This window comes from Zalophus californianus, chromosome 14, assembly GCF_009762305.2.
Source record: "Zalophus californianus isolate mZalCal1 chromosome 14, mZalCal1.pri.v2, whole genome shotgun sequence".
Lineage (NCBI taxonomy): Eukaryota > Metazoa > Chordata > Mammalia > Carnivora > Otariidae > Zalophus > Zalophus californianus.
In genome coordinates this window covers 65,151,456-65,170,856 of record NC_045608.1, presented here as the reverse complement: position 1 = coordinate 65,170,856, position 19,401 = coordinate 65,151,456, and the positions used below count along the sequence as shown (strand labels likewise).

Genomic DNA, 19,401 nt, shown 5'->3' with positions numbered 1-19,401 from the left:
GGAGAGGAATCAGGACAACAAGGGACTCGGGAAGCACACGAAGCACAGTTGGAAATGTTGAGTAGAAAGGTCTAAAAATAATATAAACAGGATCCCTCAAGGCTCCTTCCTCTCTTCCTAAGCCCAGAGCTCCGTCTAAGCCAGCCCCCCAGACATTTATTTCAACAGCATACCAACAGTGGGTTCTTTTCAGCACACACATACATGTCCACACAGATACCCCCTCACATACACATGTCCAGACACCCTCCAGTTGGCAAACAAGTGACAGTATGCAAATTATCAGAAGCCACAAAGATTTGCTTCGGTGGGGAGCCTGAACAAACAAGGAACAATTTTGCAAGTGGCCACAGATGGCTTAGCTTCTCTGCTTACAATGGACACTAACAAGATTTGCCATAACTAATTCATTCTTTCACACCATTGCCCTGTTCCCCCACCTTCCGAGGGTGGGGGAAATTCCCCATCATAGCTAAATGTATTTTTGCTCCTTTCTAACACAGAAAAAGTGCAGTTTGTTTCCTCCACATTGTGTATGGGTGGGTCGCATGTAAAGTGGTTAAAAAAGGTCTGAGGAGAGATGATGGTGAAGGCAAACATATGCTGGCTTTTCCTCCCCATTTCCCTGAAAGCTTTGTGGAAAAGAAGAGATTTACTGAGCCCTGTGCTGAGCTGGGGAACTCGGCGATAGCAGAGGAATTGGATGGCAAAGCAGAGCAGAAAACAGAACAGACCAGAAACATTTCAACCTTCCGGATGAAATCCAAACTCCCCACACCCTGGGCAACAACCCCGACATAGAGGACATCCGCCTTGAGTTTATAAGGGGACAAGAAGATCAAGTTGATGCACACCTTCTTTTCGGCATTCCCGTGCTCGGCATTGCTTGTGGAAAAAAAATCCCAGGACAAGAAGACTGGGTTTCAGTGTGCGTGCGTTAAGCTCTTCTTCTCTCAAGGCACTTTCCAGTCAACTTTTGCTAAGTGTTAGTAAGACACTTACAAATTCTTTAGAAATCCAATCAATGAATTCTTAAGAAAATGACTGAGCTTTCTCTAAGTCCCAGAAATCAAAATGTTAGAGGCGGCCCCTTTTCACCTGCCTGATGGCTCTCTGGGCCTCTTCAGTGTAATAGCAAACACCAAGGGCCCTTCCTCACCTCACTGGGTGCTATAGTTCACCTCTATCTCTTGTCCACCTCTGGGCTCGCTTCCCTCCTGTCCTGGCTGTAGTAGGATTTCCTAAAGAGCTGCCCGCACACTCCACTTCGCCACGCTCTTCTCCCCAGCGCCGGAGGGGGCAATTCTGTTTCTTTCTTGTTGCACTCAGGGAAAAAAAAAGTCAGATCTCCCTAATCTGGACCTCCGAGGCTTCTCTGCATTCCAGGCTTTCCAGGTAAACTGCAGACCAGCCAGGCAGCCTGAAGGCACACTGTGAGCACTCCACCCTCCATCAGCAGGGCTCACGCAATGCCCCGGGTTACTTTTCCCTCTTGCCTCAGTCCTATGCTTTCTTCAAGATCCACCCAAGCCCCCCTTCTTCCTCCATCCTTCCCTGGGCTCTGTACATACCTCAGCATCGGGCAGAACATGGGCATGTACCCTTGCATCCATCCCCAGCAAGATAGGAAGCTTGGAGGTTTCTTTGGAGACCAGATGAGTCCATATAAATTGGGAGCAATGGCTCTGCACTCTTTCACTTGTCCAGATGCCCACATGACTCCCCTCCTTTTTCATTCCTGGTCATCTTTCATATTAGGTGTGGCTGCAGAGGTCTACTTTTTCTCAAATAAATAACGCATTTGATACTTACAGGCAGCTATTCCAAAAAAAAAAAAAAAAGCTATGCACATCATTACATTGACGATGAGATAAAATCGCATCTATATATTAATATGTTTCCTAGTTATACGTGCAAATACGTTGTATGAATTCATACATATGAATCATATGTATGAATCAGTATTTATATGGGGATTTCTTGGAATATCAGAGTTGAAGAAGACTTTGGGACCTTCTGCTTCATTGCCTTCATTTCAAGATGGGGCCCCAAGGAAAAAGAGCGAGAGGAGGAAACCCAGGGTTAGGGTTTAGGTCAAGGCCAGAAACTTAACCTCTTGCTTCTTGGGTCAGGCCTCTATTACAGCGTGTGCAATATCTATCTTCCCAGCTGTACACACACACACACACACACACACACACACACACACACACGTAATGTGCCTGTAACCGAATTCTCTTTAACAGACACCAGACCATACTATCTACTTAGACAGAACTCCTCAGAGAAATAGGATGGCAGGACATACATGCCTGTAGGTCCCTCTTCTCTGACGTGCATTAGATTTGACCTGGACCATCGCCTTGAATATGTGTGCCCCCCTCCAGCCCTGCCTCCAGTGCCTGGGGCTGAAGCCCCACAGCTGAGCCGTCCTCTCCTGAGGAGAGGCTGCAAGGACGGACAATCATCTCTGTGCATTAACTGAGATGAGTAGAAGCAGCCACAGGCCCAGACAGAAAGGAATCTGCTACAGGCCTCACGTTGGGAGCTAAGGTCAGCTGTCATTCAGGAATGAGGCCAGAAGGAAAGCCAGGCATCCAGAGGTTCGGCACCTGCTCCTCCCAGGAGGCAGAAGAGGGCCCAGCCGGCCTGGCCTGCAGCAGCCCCTCTCCAGACCCAACCGTACCACTGCCCCTCGAAGGCTGCCGGCACTGGTTTCCGTGCCAGCAGGAACCTGCCAGTACCTGGGGTGAAGCACCAAACAGTTTTGAGAAGGTCCAGGACCACAAGCCAGGCTGTTCCATGAATACCCACGGTCTCCACTATTCCATCCCTCCTCTGCAATGGTCACCTGGACCACTGGAGCCTTTCTGACAGCCCCTTCCCCCAGACCTTAACATGCTGACACGGCCCCTAAGCACATGCAATTTCCTACCCTTTAGCCCCCTGCACACCTCTTCTCCTAGATGCTGTCCTTCCCTTCCTCCCCCAGAAGTGGCCAGCTCTCCAGCGGCCTCCACCCTTGCACCAGATTCGCCCCAGTACACCAGCCCTTTCCACTTCTGTCCCCTCCACTGCTTTTCCTGGATTCTGGTCCCTGTACCAAAATGTGTGTGACTGTGATTTTTCAGGTTTCCAGCCACCCTTGCTATTCTCGCTTCCTCTTTCTATGCTGACAATCCCAAGGACATCCCATTGATTAAAGACATCAATACCATAAAGCCACATGTGTCTACTAGAATGGACACCTTCAACTCACAGCTCATCTCACATAGCGTTTCTTGTTTTCTTTTTTAATTAGTCACAGACTGCCCCTGTCACTCTATCAAAGAACCCATCAACTACAAGGTATTTTTTGAGAATTTTGGCACCCTTCTTCCTGGTGGAGATAACATGGAGAAGCTTATCTGTCTTATTTTCTACTTAGACAGAGCTTGCAAGTCAGGCAGACAACATTAACCCCCTCGGGACATTTAAGAGATAATGCCCAGTTATAGCACCACAATAGTGCTTGGTATGCAATAGGTAGTTATTGAGGAAGTACCGGTGATGAATGAATGCATCCATTAGTGAATGGCTCAGTGATGCAGAAGGAAGAGAGTGAGTTAAGTGGGGCAGTCACCATCAGCAGGGGCGCTCATCCTCGCTCTGTGACTCTGTTAGAGCCCACGGTTCTGGAGTCAACATTTTCCCTTTCCTACTTCTTCCTGCCCCTCCTGCTCTCACAACCCTGGGATCTGCAGCCTTGGCTGACACCATGCTAGAACGGGCCCCCAGTGAACCCAGTATGCAGCCCGAGTCAGCTGGCAGAGCTGAGCGAAGGGACAATTCCTCTTGACCCCTGGCCCACTGTCTGGCCAGTCTGTGGGCTTACCACCTCCCTCACCCGGTCTTCTAATTCCTCCAGCTGAGATTTGTGTTCACTCCTGGACTGTAGTGGAAAGTAAAGGAGAGAACATTTAATAAAAATTACCTCATTTCATAGAGTAAGCTGCTGAGCAAGGAGTCTATTAGTTTCCAGAGCCCAGATGAGTATATTGCTCCGTTAACTTGCTACAGTTTTTATAATCTACATTAATAGGAGCCTACAATATATTTTAAGATACTAAAATCGATACAGACACATGCACATATTTTAAGTTATCCAGGAAAATTCTGTATCCTCAGGAGGAAGCAAAACAGAAACCTTGAGCCTCCCCCCTGCCTTTTGCTCTCTCTCGTGTTGGTTTTATTTTATACTCCATTTCTAGGGGAACCTGGAGGCCCCTCCGGTGCTCTGGGTCATAGTCCCAGCCCAACAGGAAGAAGACAGAGGAGATGGCATGTTTCAAAACGGCCTTCTGGATTTCAGGGATTTTCACCAATGTATGGAATTCATCACGTGGTCACTTGCTGACCCCTCTTCTTATCACCATAAAGGAGCAAAACACACCCCTGTGTTTGTAAAGGGCCAACGCCTAGCAGAGGCCCGTGAGTAAAGATGGGAGTGAGCACAGGGAGAGCAGGAGCCAGATCTGCAGGATAACTTCGAGAGGATGTGTCAGAACATCTCCTAAATCTTTTACCCATTTTGTGGAATGTGATAGAAAAAGAGGGTAGAAGCAAGCCCTAGCTTCAGAGACTGAAGAGCTTTACATAGCTTTCACGAGACTTGTCCCATTCTCCCTGGGTTCCCTGGCATCTAGTTATTGCGGTTCCGGTGTTACAGACAGAGAAATGGAAGCTTTGAGAAAGCACCTCGCCCACAGGTGTTCTGGAAGGCAGGCTCTGAAGGTGAGGACCTCCGGCGCCCGCGCTAAGCTCAGTCCACCCAAGCCCTGTGTGAGCGGCCATGGGCCACCCGCCTTGCAGCGCAGAGGATGGGCAAGCTGGGATCATGGCTTCCTGACTCAGACCTGAGGCAAGCGACTCGGAGGTCTCTGTGCCTCATTGCATACATCTGTAAAACGGCACTAATAACATCTCCACTGTGGTTAGGGGGAGGATTTAGTAGACAATATGTGTCAAATGCTTGACAAAGTTCCCAGCTACTCCAAGTACCAAAACGGTAGGCACTGTTAGGCCCCAGAAGCACCCCACACCGCCAATGGCCTTTCTCTGTCATTCAGGTTTTCCATCAAAGAACAACTCTCCTCTGCTGCTCCTGGGCAGTTCATATTCTTCAGCAAGAAATCAGGAAACAGAAGAGGCTAGACACCAAAAACTCATCAAGAAAACCTCAGCGACAGCAAGGCCCGAGGTTGAGCACCTAGTAGGATCTCGCGTGACTTACGAGATGAGGCAGGGGCAGGAAGAAAGACGTCTGTGAGAGCTGGTTTTCATTGTGGTTGTCTGTTTTGTTATTGTTTTTTGTTGGTTTTTTTTTTCCCTCCCCCGCCAGAGGATTAACATGTAGGTTCTTAAACAAGGGGGTCCCCTATTTACAGCTGACGGCGGCAGCTGCAACCCCTGACTCCCCAACAGAATGGCAGGGAATCGAATCAAAGAGAAAAGCAAGTGGACAACCTTTCCTCCGGGAGCACGAAACACAATACCAGCCTTTCGCCAAACCCAGCAGACCCCAGCTCTGATTGGAGGTTGCCTCGGAACAAAGGGAAATTGGTATTTAAAAAAAAAAAAATCTTCTGAAAGCCAACTCAGCAGATGGTTTTTTCCTGGGCTCCGGGGGGGGAGGGGGGGGGGCGCGAGGGGAGGGGGTCGGGGAAGGATCCTGGGATAACACAACTGCTACCAGGATACAGATGACTGCGAAGTGACAAAGATGGGCAAAGGGGGCTGACCTCTCACCCCAGAATTTCACAAAGGGCAATTACACCATGTGGCGGGTATCTGGACCAGGCTGCTGACCGCGTCCAACCTGCAGCTGCTGTTCATCACGGCCGTGTCTGGGGGCTTTATTCAGAGCAGGGGAAGAAAGAGGCCAGGCACAGAGGGGCTATGGGAGGAAGCCATGGAAAAAGTTTAATTAGGGACTATAGTTTGTTCAGAATCGACTATAGGGCGGCTCCACAGAAGAGCACCTCGGATTTCCCCTGCACTTTTAAACATTTCAGAAGCATTTGCTCAGATTATCTTCAGAGCGATGTGGAAGGAAGAGGGACAGTATTAATCCCACTTTCAATATGAGAAAACGGGGATTCATTCATTAAAGGCCGAACAGGGTTTCGGACCCAGAAACACTGGTATGGGGTAGTCACCCTCCTTTCTTTTCTTAGGCCAGAAAGTGCTCTCGGAGTCTTGTTTTGGAGGGGCTCTTTGTGCATCCCGCATTTTCGGTCTGAGCCAGGACACTTTTGAGTGCACGGTAAACAGCTTCTCGACTGAGTCACAGGGGAACCTATTTTCCCACAGCCCTGTGCCATGCTGCCAGCCATCACTTTCTACCACACCTCACTGCCGGGGTGCCCTGCCGAGTGTCTTCCAGTGGGGAGACAGTGGTGGGCAGTCGAGAAAGGGGCTGTGAGTCTCTGGGAAGATGCCACAATGCCCAGGTTCATTCACAGCCTAGGCCAGGGGTGGGCAGCAGGAACAAGCAGGTGGATGGCATAAGACTCAGTGATTTTCTCCTGGAGGATGTCTCAGCAGAACCAGCTAGAGTGCATCTTTCAACGATTGCTCCCTGCTGCTGGAAACCAGGAGACCTGAGGGTCCGATGAGGGTCTGAGGCTCCGATGAGGGTCTGAGGCTCCCCTCACCCCCACACCCCCCTGGTAATTACCTGTAACCTCGGGGCAAGCCGTTTGAAAACCCTCCAAGTCCCTTCCTCAATCTATAAAACAGAGAGGAACAATAGCTACTTCACAGAACTATCCTAAGAACAAACCAGAAAGAGGCAACAGTTGAGCAGATGTGAACACTTTGTAAAGGTGCTGGGCAGGTGTAATGGTTGCTACCAATTTTTCATACTATGTTCTATCTGCAACAGATATTTTGACAGTTTGACAGTTTATTAAACTGCCCTAGGTTTTTCCCTAAATGCCCTGAGATCAATTCTTTCTAATAAGGTCTTTCTATACCCCACACAGCACTTAGGCTGAATACACCATACGACTCTGTAGATTCGTGTAGAATTTAGATGTCTCAGCTCTGCTACAGTATATCAGGATGAGTGCACAAAAAAAGGCAACATGATGAAAGATTCCAGATGTTTCTAAGGCACCAAAGCAAAATATACAAGGCTAACTAGGGAGAAGGTGTTTTGATAGAAAAGAGTGTCTTCCATAGAATTATCTTCATTGGCACAGAGCTAACATGAATGTGTTTAACATCCGGGCTGGGGAAATAAAATAAGTGAATATGATATTAAAAGATACAATGCCTGTCCTCAGAGAGCTTATACAAGAGCTGGAAGAAAATGCTTTACCTTTGACAGAATACCTTTAACAACCCTGTCTGTTAGATCCAAGAAGGCTATTCGCAGATGGTGGAGAGTGGTCTAGAGACATCCCACTAGAAAAAGCATAGAAGAGGAATTCTGCGTGAGATGCCCAACTACATTTCAAAGTTGCCTTATTTCTGTGATTCTTCTGGAGTCCACAGACCCACATAAGACCATCATCACTATCATTTGATTCACTTCTCTGTCTAGAACTCTGCTCAAAGAGATGAGAATAAAAACAATGCAAACACCTGAATTTTGGTCCAAAAAATCCACTGAATGTAGGATGTGATGATTTAGACCAGCAAGAAGAGCATAAAGCAAAATTAAATTGGAGAGTTTCCTTGACCTTGAGTTCAGTGAACACCAACAATGATGAAGCTGCCAAAAAGCTTGGATAGCCCAGGGTCCTGTTAATAGAGGTAGTGTGCTTAGAGCAGAGAAGGTCACAATCCCCTGGCGTTCTGCAAGGGCAGACCACCTCCTGGTCCTGGGTCCTGTACTCTGTTCTGTGAGTGCCCACCTCCCCATCTATGCCTTTTAGGAGAAACAATGACAAACCAGCATTCCTAGCAGAGGAACCAAGGTGGTTTGGCACCGGGAAACCATGAACTCCAAGAAATAGTTTCAGGGACTGGAAATAGTTAAGCTTTAAAAGGATGACTTCGGGGCGCCTGGGTGGCTCAGTTGGTTAAGCGACTGCCTTCAGCTCAGGTCATGGTCCTGGAGTCCCGGGATCGAGTCCCGCATCGGGCTCCCTGCTCAGCAGTGAGTCTGCTTCTCCCTCGGACCCTCCCCCCTCTCATGCTCTCTCTATCTCATTCTCTCTCTCAAATAAATAAATAAAATCTTTAAAAATAAATAAATAAAAATAAAATAAAAGGATGACTTCGGTGCAACATAAGAAAGAGCTCTCCTAAAGCCAAGACTGCCTCAAGAGATACCAAGTCTCCTCCCTGAGGGCCACTGAGCATCTGCCAAATAACTGTCCATGAGGGATTTTAGGAGGTATCTTTTGTTTGTTTAGGAGGGATGTTGAATGGAATTATTCAGAGGCTCTTCTGATTCTCAGTGAATTCCGTGATTCTGGAAGGGTGACCCAACCACGGACCTTTCTTTTCTTCTGACCTACAACTTCTGTGCTCAGCCTTCCCCTGCTCCCTGAGCTGGTGCCAAATTCCGGCCTATGTCCTCCTCAATGGATTTAACCCCAAGTGTCAGACCCTTTCTGGATCTCCCAATCTTGGTTTCCTTCACGGCCCGCCAGCATTCAAATGCCAGCATGATGCTGACCTGCCATCCATTCAATGGCAGCCATCTGGTAGGAAGACAGGGAAGTTCAGAACCTAAGGTACAAGGAAGAGCCACACACTCACATACATTGGTTTTCACCTCCTCGCTCCTTAAAAAGGACAGGGATGGAAACATGGAAATTCCTATTATATGTCAAAAAGAAATTCCCTTTAGCTACACCAATGATCCCCATGAGAAACCATTCCCTTTGGGTGGTTCTCTGGGGGGTCCAGTCTGTCAGGAAAAATACTACAAATCCTGAGCTGAGCTCCCATTCACAACACTGAGCAAATGAACCAACTGGCTCGGCGCAAAAAGCTTCCCACACTCCTGGGCACGTTTGTATTTGCAAATGAAGACCTCTTATCAGCCAGGCGGGGTGGTGCACCTTGAGGGACAGAGCTGCTGCCTGTCTGTCTCCCTTCCAGTATTCTCTCCCCCTTCCCTACTTCTGATTCCCCGACTGTGAGGCTGGCTAGAAACTTGTAGGAGGCAAAGAAGATGGTCTGGGGAAAAGCACAATAAACAAGGTCTAGGAAATACAATGAAGCAATCTGCATTTGATACTAATGATGGTTATCAAACGGCCTCACGGGCCAGGTAGCAAGATGGGAACTGCCTGGACTTTTCAGAGCAAATAAAGGCTTCCATTGTTTCCCCTGGTGAGGTCATAGGCTGGTGGGGAGGTGAGGGAAGTCGACCCGGGGGAGGGAGGGGTAGGCAGGAAGAAAAAAAAGCAAACCTGGGACTTCAGAGAGAAAAGCACACTTCAGGTATACAGGGAGGCCCCTCACCTTCAGAGGGCAAGTTCCCTGGAATACGATGGAAAGCTGGAAGGAGCCCTAGAACGCCTGTAGCCCAAACCTGTCCACGACACACAGCTCTGGTTGCCATGTTCTGACACGCTCAGACAGTGGCCTCAACTTGCACGGAGGGCTCACCGCTTCACCAGCCAGGACATATAATTCAGACTCTGGCACACGCTGGGTATGACAGGGAGTCCATGTGGGTGTTTGCGTGCTGTGTCTGTCTGTATGCCTCCCGGGGACCGGCTCCACTGAACTTCTGCCCTCCCCTCTGGCAACCTCACCCTCTGGCCACTGGTTCCTCTTCGGGGGGTGCAGGGTTGGGGGGTTCCCAGAGCCTCAACAGCCACCTTCCAAGTCAGGTCACCCCAAAGACCATCCCCGTTGAAACCCCTTCCTCAAAGCAGTTTGGCCATGTGCAAATGATCACACTGAATGTTTAGATTATTGTGAATAAAGAAACCCCCCAAACAACATGAGACTTCATTGGCTCGTGCTGTTTGTTTTCTATATATATAACGCAGGCAGGAGCCTGAACCAAGGCCGGGGGCCCTGGCTCTGAGAACCTCCCTGCCACATCCCCAGGCTCTCAGCCTATGCCCTCGCCCAGGCCCAATGACTTCCTGACCAAAGCCACTTGTGTCTCACGCACAAGGCAGGCAGGCAGGGGACATCCTGGGATGGCCTGGGATGTCCTGCATGGCAGTGCTTTGAAGGCAGGACGTTTGAACTTAAAGTTGCAGCAATCAGAAGAACCAAAGGACGGGGTAGAGCAGAGCCAAAAGGGATTGTTTCTCTTGCCTTTTATTAAAAATAAAAAAAAGGCAGTGAAACTGAACATCAACCGGAAATGCAGCTCTGAGAGAACTTTCTGAGGACATGAAATCGCAGTGACAGAGAAGGGGGGAGACTTTGCAAAAGCTGGAAACATGGCCAGGGGAGAAGGCAGCGCCCACTGAACCCCACTTGGTCATTCTTAGGACACCGCTTTAACACTTTCATTTTGAGTCAAGCTTTGAGCTCAGCAGCAATCCTGGTTCAGCAGATAAAGAACCGCAGAGACGAAAGACCTTTGAACCATCTCTAAATAAATCCCTACAGCAATCCCCACCACCAACAAAAAAAGAAAAAAGAAAAAAAAAAAAAAGACCCAACCCACTGGTGATCTGCTCTCCTAGCTGATGCTTGCGGGGGCATCAGAAAGGAGACTGCCAGCCAGTGAACACAATTCAACACAGCCTGTAACACAACAAAAGCAGGACCAGCCTAGAGACACAGGAGCTTCTGAGATGACCCCCCCCCCCAGGAGCCCGGCACCACTGCGGGTCACCGTGGGCCAGCTGTGTCTGCGCAGAGGAAGGTCCTCTGGGTGGCCCAAATGAGGTGGATGCTAGCCCAGTAAGAGTAAGGCACACTGAGTGAGAGGCTGGGCTAAGTGCCCACAGGCTCTTCCAAGGAGGAGGAGGTGTGCTGCTATTATCCCTGATTTTCACACAATTGGGACCTCATTTCAAGAGGTTAAGTAACTTGCCTCAGGTCATACAGAGCCCTGGTTAGACTCTTCCTCCACCAACAGAGAGAACCCGGTCCAAAATACAGGGGATCCGACCTCTAATCCACTCTCGGGGCAGGGACTCTTGCTAACAGATCCCTCATTCCTTACTTCAGGGAATGAATGGCTCTTCATCAGAACAGAACACAGTTTCCCCACTAATGACTCTGCCAGTTTCTCTGCAATAGCATGGCGTTCACCAAAGAATGTTCCTTGGGGATGTCCAAAGTGAGACCGACTACCAAAGGAATATCACAGCCAAGAGGAAAAGCGCCAGCATGGTGCTTTAAACCCCCAGAGAATCCCAAATACAGAGGAAAAAAAGAAAAATACAAGAAGGGAAGGAAGAACCAAAGTTTCCCAGAATATCGTCATGGAACCCACGTTTGGTAAATCTCACCACTTTCTAAACTCAACTCCGACACTTGCTCCCACGATCGTGAGCCTTTTGACACTGGGGCAGAAAGGAAATAATCTGATGATGGAACAGCGGGTCCAAAGAGAGGTCAAAAATTTTGTTTATAGTAACTAGTTTTGTTAAAGACTTGCCCCATCTAGCAGAATGGCTCTTAAAGTTTCCAGTTTTTAAACAGATATAAGGCTGCAGAGGTCAAAAGCTGGTTTGGGTTCATTCTTTTTTTCTTTTCTATTTTTTTTTTTTTTTTTTTAACATACAGACCCTGAGATCCCGGAAGGTGAATCAATCTTGCTGAAACTGTTAGTGACAGAAACAGAGCTAGTGTCCAGGGCTCCCATCCCCAAGTCCAGTGTTCTATCCCCCACACCTTCAGCTCCAGGTGTCAAATGTCCCCTGTTGCCCCTTGGAGACAGATACTTTGTGGAGAGGGTCATTCACCACCCCTCATGCAGCTTTAGCCATAAAATAACTAGGGAGAAACCTATCAGGAACGAAAATTTTCAGGCACTCTGATGAATAAATAGGAATGTGCTCCTTAAAAAAAAAAAAAAAAAATCTATAGAGAGAAAACGTAAAATTAATCAGAGGGTAAATTCAGTCTCTTGTGAAGAAAAGCTGGCAAGACCTGCTCTCCTATCAGGTTGAGGGTATTGTGGGGGGAAGAAGAGTTGGAAACACCACCTTCTCATCCCTGGAAGAAGGGAGGGCAAGCCCACAGTCAAGTGATGTACATCAGAGTGACCAGAGAGGCTGTTGGGCAAAATGATGGCAAGGGAGGGACACCTGAGTCACAAAGAGGACGGAAGGCTCTTTGCTGGGTGCCCAGGGCCAGAGGGGAGGAGAAGATGGGTATCGCAGTCAGATATCAGGCATTCTGAGCTACCTTCTTCCCCTGCCCCACACCCCCTTCCAACTACCTAATACACCAAACTGCTATCACCACAGAGGGTCAAGAGAGAAATGTGCCTCTCAGCACCCCATGGAAAAAATGGAGAACCCTCACTGACATCTGTATTACCTAAAGGCTCCCCTTTTTAGTTTCTCTGCCCTGAATCACTGTCATTATGTTTCCTGGGCCCCCAACACTTCCCTTTATCCACTTCAAAGCCCACTGAGCATTCCCATCATTTACCAACTTAAATGCAAACCCACTTATTTATTTATTTGGTATTCATCACTCCCTGCAATCTGATGCCAACCTCGCTTCCCATCTACATCCATACTTTGTGTTTGGCACAGAAAAGGTACTCTTTAAAGAATAAGTAAATGAATGTCTGACCCACTGAACTTCCTAAGAGAGGGTTAGGGGTGCTCAGAGCAGAATGCTAGAGTCTTTCCATAGGCATATGAAGATGGTGTAGGGAGATTGCCAAGAACAAATCCCGAGCATGTTTCTAGGACCACAGCAGGCCACTGGTGGATACAAGGTTAAAGTCCTTGCTGTTGGAGGAAACAGGTTCTCCTGATGAAGCTGGGAAAAGGGAAAACTAAATCCAAAGAAGTTGTATTTTGGTCAAAAGCAGAACAAAGGAAAAAAAAAAACAAAACTTTAACTCATGCGGCTTTGAATTTTCTCTCCAACATCCTGGAACACTTGGAATTAAGGACAATATACCAGATGATGATCCTGTCACCCTAACTTATATGGAAGATGTGCAAGAAATGCCCCAGTGTTTATATCCTACCTTCCAGAGGTCTTTTAGAGTGTGGTCACTTTGGGACTGGAATATAGCCTTAGGTTTGGTGTACAGAGACCCGGCTTCAAAGACCAACCCTGCCCATTTGGGTTCCTGCTTTTTTGAAGCAAATGAGCCTCAATTTCCTCATCCGTAAGTAGGTAATATCTGCCTGGCAGGACTGCTGTAAGGACTAACAGTGAAGATGAATCCATATAAAATAGCTAGCAGAGGGCCTGCCACATAGCTCCATAGATCCAAACTGTTTATTATGATGTGTGCTCTGTCGATTATCCATTTTTCCTAAAATCTTCCAATGAGTTATATCATGTGGAAATTATCTTCTCTATTTGACAGATAAAGAAACCGGGGCTTCAACAAGGTTATACTCCAGATGCAAAGCCACCAAGCCAGTTGGTGCAGATTCCCACCCACATTTCCCAGCCTGGGTCACTGAAGGGAGCCGGTCTAAGAGTCCCCTCTTCCTCTCATGCTGTTGAACCTGGATGGGAGTCCCTGACTCCCACGGGAAGTCCTCAGGAAAGAGGAGAGCTGCTAAGCTCTGCCCACCTGAGAGCCTTTCAAAAACCTGTCACTGTTGGAACATTCTATGCTCACATGCTATACTTGCTTCTAGAGATTCAGTCTCATGTTTTCTATTGTTTGGATTGAGTGACCTAGAAGGGAAGTACATGAAGCTTATGTTACTTCATCACTTGCCTGGCTGAGCCTAACAGGCAACGATGTAAGGAGGGAGTTGCCTTTACTGAGTCCATCTGCAAAGCAGGTCCATCCAAAGGACAATTCTGAGGTCCTGGAATATGTTCTGAATGCTCTTCTCGGCCTCCACTTCTCACCAAATGTTGCTCTTACACCTCACATAAATGCATTCACCATAAACCCACTTCCATTTTCTGTGGCCATCCTAATTTCATATGGAAGAGAGGTGACCTGACCCCTGGTTAGAAAGAGTCCATGCATCCTTGAGCCAGTGAAGAGGTATCTTCATGGGTCCCCTCCTACCATCCTACCACTCAAGGGGCCATGTTGCCTGGACAGCTACAATGGCTCTCTCCAGTTTGGAGGATTGGTGTTAGGTTTGAAACTTGGAATAAAGCTCTTGAGGATGCCACACGCATACATCTTCCCCCCAAAGTAGCAGAACACACAGAAATACAGTTAGCCTAGCAGAACACTAGCTGTGATATGTAAGGAATGCTATCATTAGCCTAAGGAGTGTGCTTTTTACAAAAACCAATGAAAAAGAAAATCACTTGGGATCCAATATGAGCTATCTTTGCCTAAGGCTGTCAAACAATGACTTGAACAAAATTAATGGGTCTGGAAAAAAAAAAAAAAAGCACATAATGATGTAGCACCCAATTTCCCCCAGCCTCCAAGTTTGGAGGTGGAATCATTAAAAACAAAACCAAACAAAATCCTTGTTATCCTGAAAGTCTATGTCCTTTCCCTAAACCAAGGGTCAACAAATATATATATATATATATATATATTTTTTTTTTTTTTTTCCTTTCGGTACAGGCCAGATAGTACATAGTTTGAGTCTTGTGGGACATACAGTTTCTGTCACAACCACTCCACTCTGCCGTTTTAGTGCAAAAGCAGTCACAGACAAAATGTAAACAAATGGATGTGGCTCTGGTCCAATAAAACTGTATTTATGGACACTGAAATTTGAATTTCATATAATTTTCACATGTTACAAAATATTATTCTTTGTTTGATTTTTTTCCAACCATTCTTTGCTTGCGGGCTATACAAAAACAGGCCAAGAGCTAGATTTGGCCCACGGACTATAGTCTGCCGACCCCTGCTCTAAGTCGGCACGAATATTCAGGTGACTCCCAAGTGGGCATCTCTACCAACTCAACGATCAGCTCAACAGAGCCTCCCTCCTCACTCCCAAGGTAGGACCTGGGTCCCAGGGGCCACTCCATGCATACTTCTTCAATGAGTGGCTTGCCTTATTAAAAAAAAAGGGGGGGGCACCTGGCTGGCTCAGTCAGTAGAGCATGAGACTCTTGATCTCAGGGCCATGAGTTCGAGCCCCACGTTGGGGGCAGAGTTTACTTAAAAAAAAAAAAAAATCCAGAAGACTAGATTTTAGAGTCAGACACTCATCTGTTGCTTACGAAATACCATCCTCATCGTTTCCCCCATCCCCAGTTACTGATCACGTATTTCACGTTCATACGAATAAGTGAATTCTTCCAAGCACTGAAACAGTAAGCAAGGTTCCTACTTCACCTCAAGTTCAGCTTTGGCTAACTCCCTCTTTTCAAACCAACAGGAACTCTGCAGAGTAATAAAGTTAACACTCTAATCCCATAGAGATCAGAGAATGTTTCTATCATCTATCAAGTGATTAAAACTCAGTACTGATAATTTCATGCATTCATTTCTGGAAAGTAACAGCTCCAGGCATAAATAAAGGTAGGAAGGATGGAGACGTACAGCGTGAAGCAAGCTCTTAGGAATTTAAAACTTTTATAGATCCTCCCTTTATAGTGTCAGCATAACACAGCACTGTGAGCTAAATTTCAGTCCTTCCCCTTCCTTTCTCTCCTTTCCAATTCCTAAGACTTAGAAACACTTGGTAAGTCACACATTCAAAGAAGTGATTTCACCTCTTTCCAGTAAAGCACACAAAGGGCATCCGGCTTTTTGGGTGAGGACGACAAGCCTGAGAATTTCAGATATGAGGATGGAGGTCCATTGCACCACACTGCAGCTTCGAAATCATCCCCATGTCACAAAATCCAGAATTTTACTCTGGGGCATTCAAACAGGCAGAAGGCTATCTTTGGGAACAGCCCTGTGGCTGTAGGTAAGGTGCTATCTGATCAGGACAACGAAGCTCTTTCTAGGGTAATGAGTTTGAGTTTGCACAGCCCAAACCGTGGGCTGTTGCTCAAGTCCTGGCAGTGAGGGGGATGGAGGGAAAACAGTTACCACAGTTTTCGAGACTGCCCACCCACACAAAAATCCAACAATACACAAAGAACCGGCCATCTCAGTGGCCAGAGACAAAGATACTCATTTTCAAAGCTGAAGAGACCCGACTCCAAAGCAAAGCCTCACTTTCTAAGTGGAGCCCAATTTGAACTGTTGCATTCTCTTTCAAGAATTTCAGAAGGTTCCACAAACATCTAGAGAACCTTTGGTTTTATGACAGAGACCCCAGAAACCACCACAACTTGTCATGAGGACAGGGGAGGGAAAGCACTACCTCTACGTTCTGTAAAAACAAGCCATCTTCTAAAAATGACTGCGTGTTCCAAATGTCAAAATAAGACGAAAGACTGTCCTGGCTTGCCCAAGACTGAAGGGGTTCCTGGATGTAGGACTTTGGGTTTTAAAACTGGGATAGTCTGAACGAACTGAAAGGCACTGGTCACCCTAGGAAATCTCTTCTTATCCAAGCCTTTGGATTTTAAATGCAACATATCAGCCAAAACACTTAGCATGAGGAAGGACACAAGCCCCACACCAAAGAAAGGACATGATTCCTAGGAGTTCTATTGAGAGCGACTACTGAGAAGCTCAAAAACCACTAGAAACATAAATGTTACGGATTATCTCTGAGTCAGAAAGGAGAGAGGGTCATTCATATGTGCTATTTTTAGCTAATCCATCATATCCAGAGCCCAAATGAATCAGATGTGGGGGGAAAGTTACAAAGACGCTGATGAACTCTTACCACCCTGAACCCAAAACCTCTGAAAACAACAGGGCCCCTTTCAGAGGCACTCACCAGCCCCAGAGAGTTTTAGGGACAAACACTTCCCAGACTAGGGCCATTCCCTGCTATCACGGCTGAGTGCCATACTCCTCCCAAGAAGGGAGGTCACTGTGATAGAAATACGATGTGATACAAATACGATGAAACCTGGACCCATTCAATCCCAACCAAATGACACCACCTATAGAGCTGCTTGTTGCCTATTTGACTTTTAGGAGGAAAATGACAACCGAGTACATTCAATGCCCAGTCTTAAAAAAATCTACACTGTGTTAAACAAAGATTAGGGTCAGTCACTGGCCCCTTTTTCTTTCTCTAGCTTGAGCTCCAGGGCTCACCACTGGTTTTCAGAGCAATGATCTTTTTGCCTTCTAGCAGCCTAAATCCTATGAAGATGGCTTCCTCAGTCCAGTGAGTGACTTGCCTATTTTAGAAAGACTTACAGCAGTAACTGAAACCAAAAGGAGGTTATATAGGTTCTTGACTGTTATGACTGAGCAAAAATTTTTCACATCCCACGCTTAACTCTACGAAAAGATGCAAATATCTTGTCACAGGTTAGCCAGGTCCGACCCAGTCAATTGGCGGCTACACAGTAAATAGGAATGCTCCAGAATTATAATTCTAGAGGCTATTGATTTTCATGGGGGGTAGAAGATATAATAATAAAATAGACACCATACCAAGATATCAGAGGCATTTCTCCCAGACGGCACTAAGTATTCCATCAAAGAGATTGATAATTCCAAAATAAATAAGTAATAAGCACACAGACCTTTAACAGCTGGAGGGAGAATGGCAAAAATGAATAAACAAAAAGCCTACAAGACAGGGCTCCCTACCTTCTTTTTGGAGTGGCTTCTTTCCTCCTCCTTCGTGGCTTTGCTATTTTTCCCAGCACGGGACACCTTCTGGTCGCCAGATTGCTTTATGGTGATCTTGATCTCAGGTGGGCATATATAGTTCTCCAGATTCTTTGGGGGTTTCTTAGCCCGCTTGGTGGTCTGAATCTTCAGCTTCAGACTCCCCTCTGTGAAGTTTGCCTCCTTGATAGAAAATTCCTGTTCTTCCAGGCCATCTCCTGCAACCCATTTCTCGCTGTCTGCGTTTGAGTTGGAATCCACATCCCGCCCTGAGCCCAGTTCATCCTCCTCCTCTGGCTCCATGCGTTCTCCGCCCACTGGGATCCCCTTCCCAGTTCCCGGAGCAGAGAGCAGAGGTTCTCCTGCACAGCCAGGAGCAGTTGGGGGCTTGGCCGAGGAGACAGGCAGGAATTCCGACTCGTCCCCCCTTTGCCGGGAGCTGCTTAAGATCTCCCTGGACTCCATGACAATCCTACAGTCTTCAGGAGTTCTCAGGAGGTGGGATGGAAGAGGGGAAAAGGGAAAGGTGAGAAGAGAGGTCGTCCAAAATCCCAAGGACAAAGTGGTCCAGCTGCTGGGTTCAGAGTCCCAGGGATGGAGACACGGCCACGTGTTCAGAAGAGGTCAGATCTGCAACTGAGAAGCAGAGACATTAATTAGTCGTGGCAGGAAGGAAAATGACCTCAAAAGGAACTCAACGTAAGTTCTAGAAGCCCCTTCCCTCTAATCTACGGCCATCAGAAAAAAAAAAAAGTGATGGGAAAAAAATCAAACAGAACATGCATATCCCCAAATTGGATTCTATTGGCAGTGAGGGAAACACACACACACACACACACACACACACACACACACACACACACACACACACACACACACACACACCCCTTCGTCGAATTGTTAATTTTTATGGCTATGGGCCCAAGAATAAAGAGAGGAGAAGCCAGTCCTCCAGCCCAATACCAAGCTAGAAGGTTTTTATACTGAAACCACAGCGAGAGCTGAGTCACCATCAAAACCAACCATGACGAAAGGGAAGTCTGAAGTGTTGAGGCAGGTCTGTGGGAATGGCATTGGGCTGGCTTCTTGCACCACTTCCCCCTCACATGTGAAGAACACTTTGCAAACTGAACACAACACCACCCCCCCGCCCGCCCCCCCCGAGCGGTCAGGGTGAAACCCTCTGTCATCTTGGTGGAAGGACACTCACCTAACCTCCTGACCATTCTTTCTTTATCATTTTTCATGCTAAATTATTTCAATTACACAAAATGATCTTTATTTCTTAAAACAGATGCAAAGCTTAGATGCAGGCTTGAAAGAGGAAAACATGAAGAGTTCGGTGGAAAAGCACCTCAAATGCTGTGATTAATGCAAAACAATCGCTAAAAATGTTTCTGTCCACACAAAAGATACTTCGTCATGATCAATTATTTAGATAAAAATAGCCATCCAGGACAGTTTTAATTCCCTTTCTGGTCCTTAAACGAAGTAGCATTCTGTCTACACGACAACAAAAAAGAGAAAGAGAGGGAGAGAGGGAGCATTTCACAGGCCTTTGGAAATGTCAGGGATGGCTCTCCCCGCCGCGCCTCCCCACCTCTCCCCACCCCCCAGGAATCTTTGATTCTGCCTTCCTCCCAGAGGAAACC

General features: G+C 47.1%; 1 protein-coding gene across 5 annotated transcripts in view; it reads right to left on the bottom strand.

Moving 5' to 3' along the window:
* The window catches only part of SETBP1 (SET binding protein 1), a 362,049-nt gene that overhangs the window by 323,759 nt on the left and 18,889 nt on the right, over window positions 1-19,401 (bottom strand). For 4 of the 5 annotated variants that reach the window (XM_027577553.2, XM_027577554.2, XM_027577550.2 and 1 more), the window contains exon 2: window positions 17,729-18,385. In XM_027577553.2, the coding sequence (XP_027433354.2) occupies window positions 17,729-18,214 (486 nt within the window). In that variant the 5' untranslated portion in view covers window positions 18,215-18,385. The remainder of the gene's footprint in view (window positions 1-17,728; window positions 18,386-19,401) is intronic. The other variant, XM_027577552.2, reaches the window with a different exon arrangement.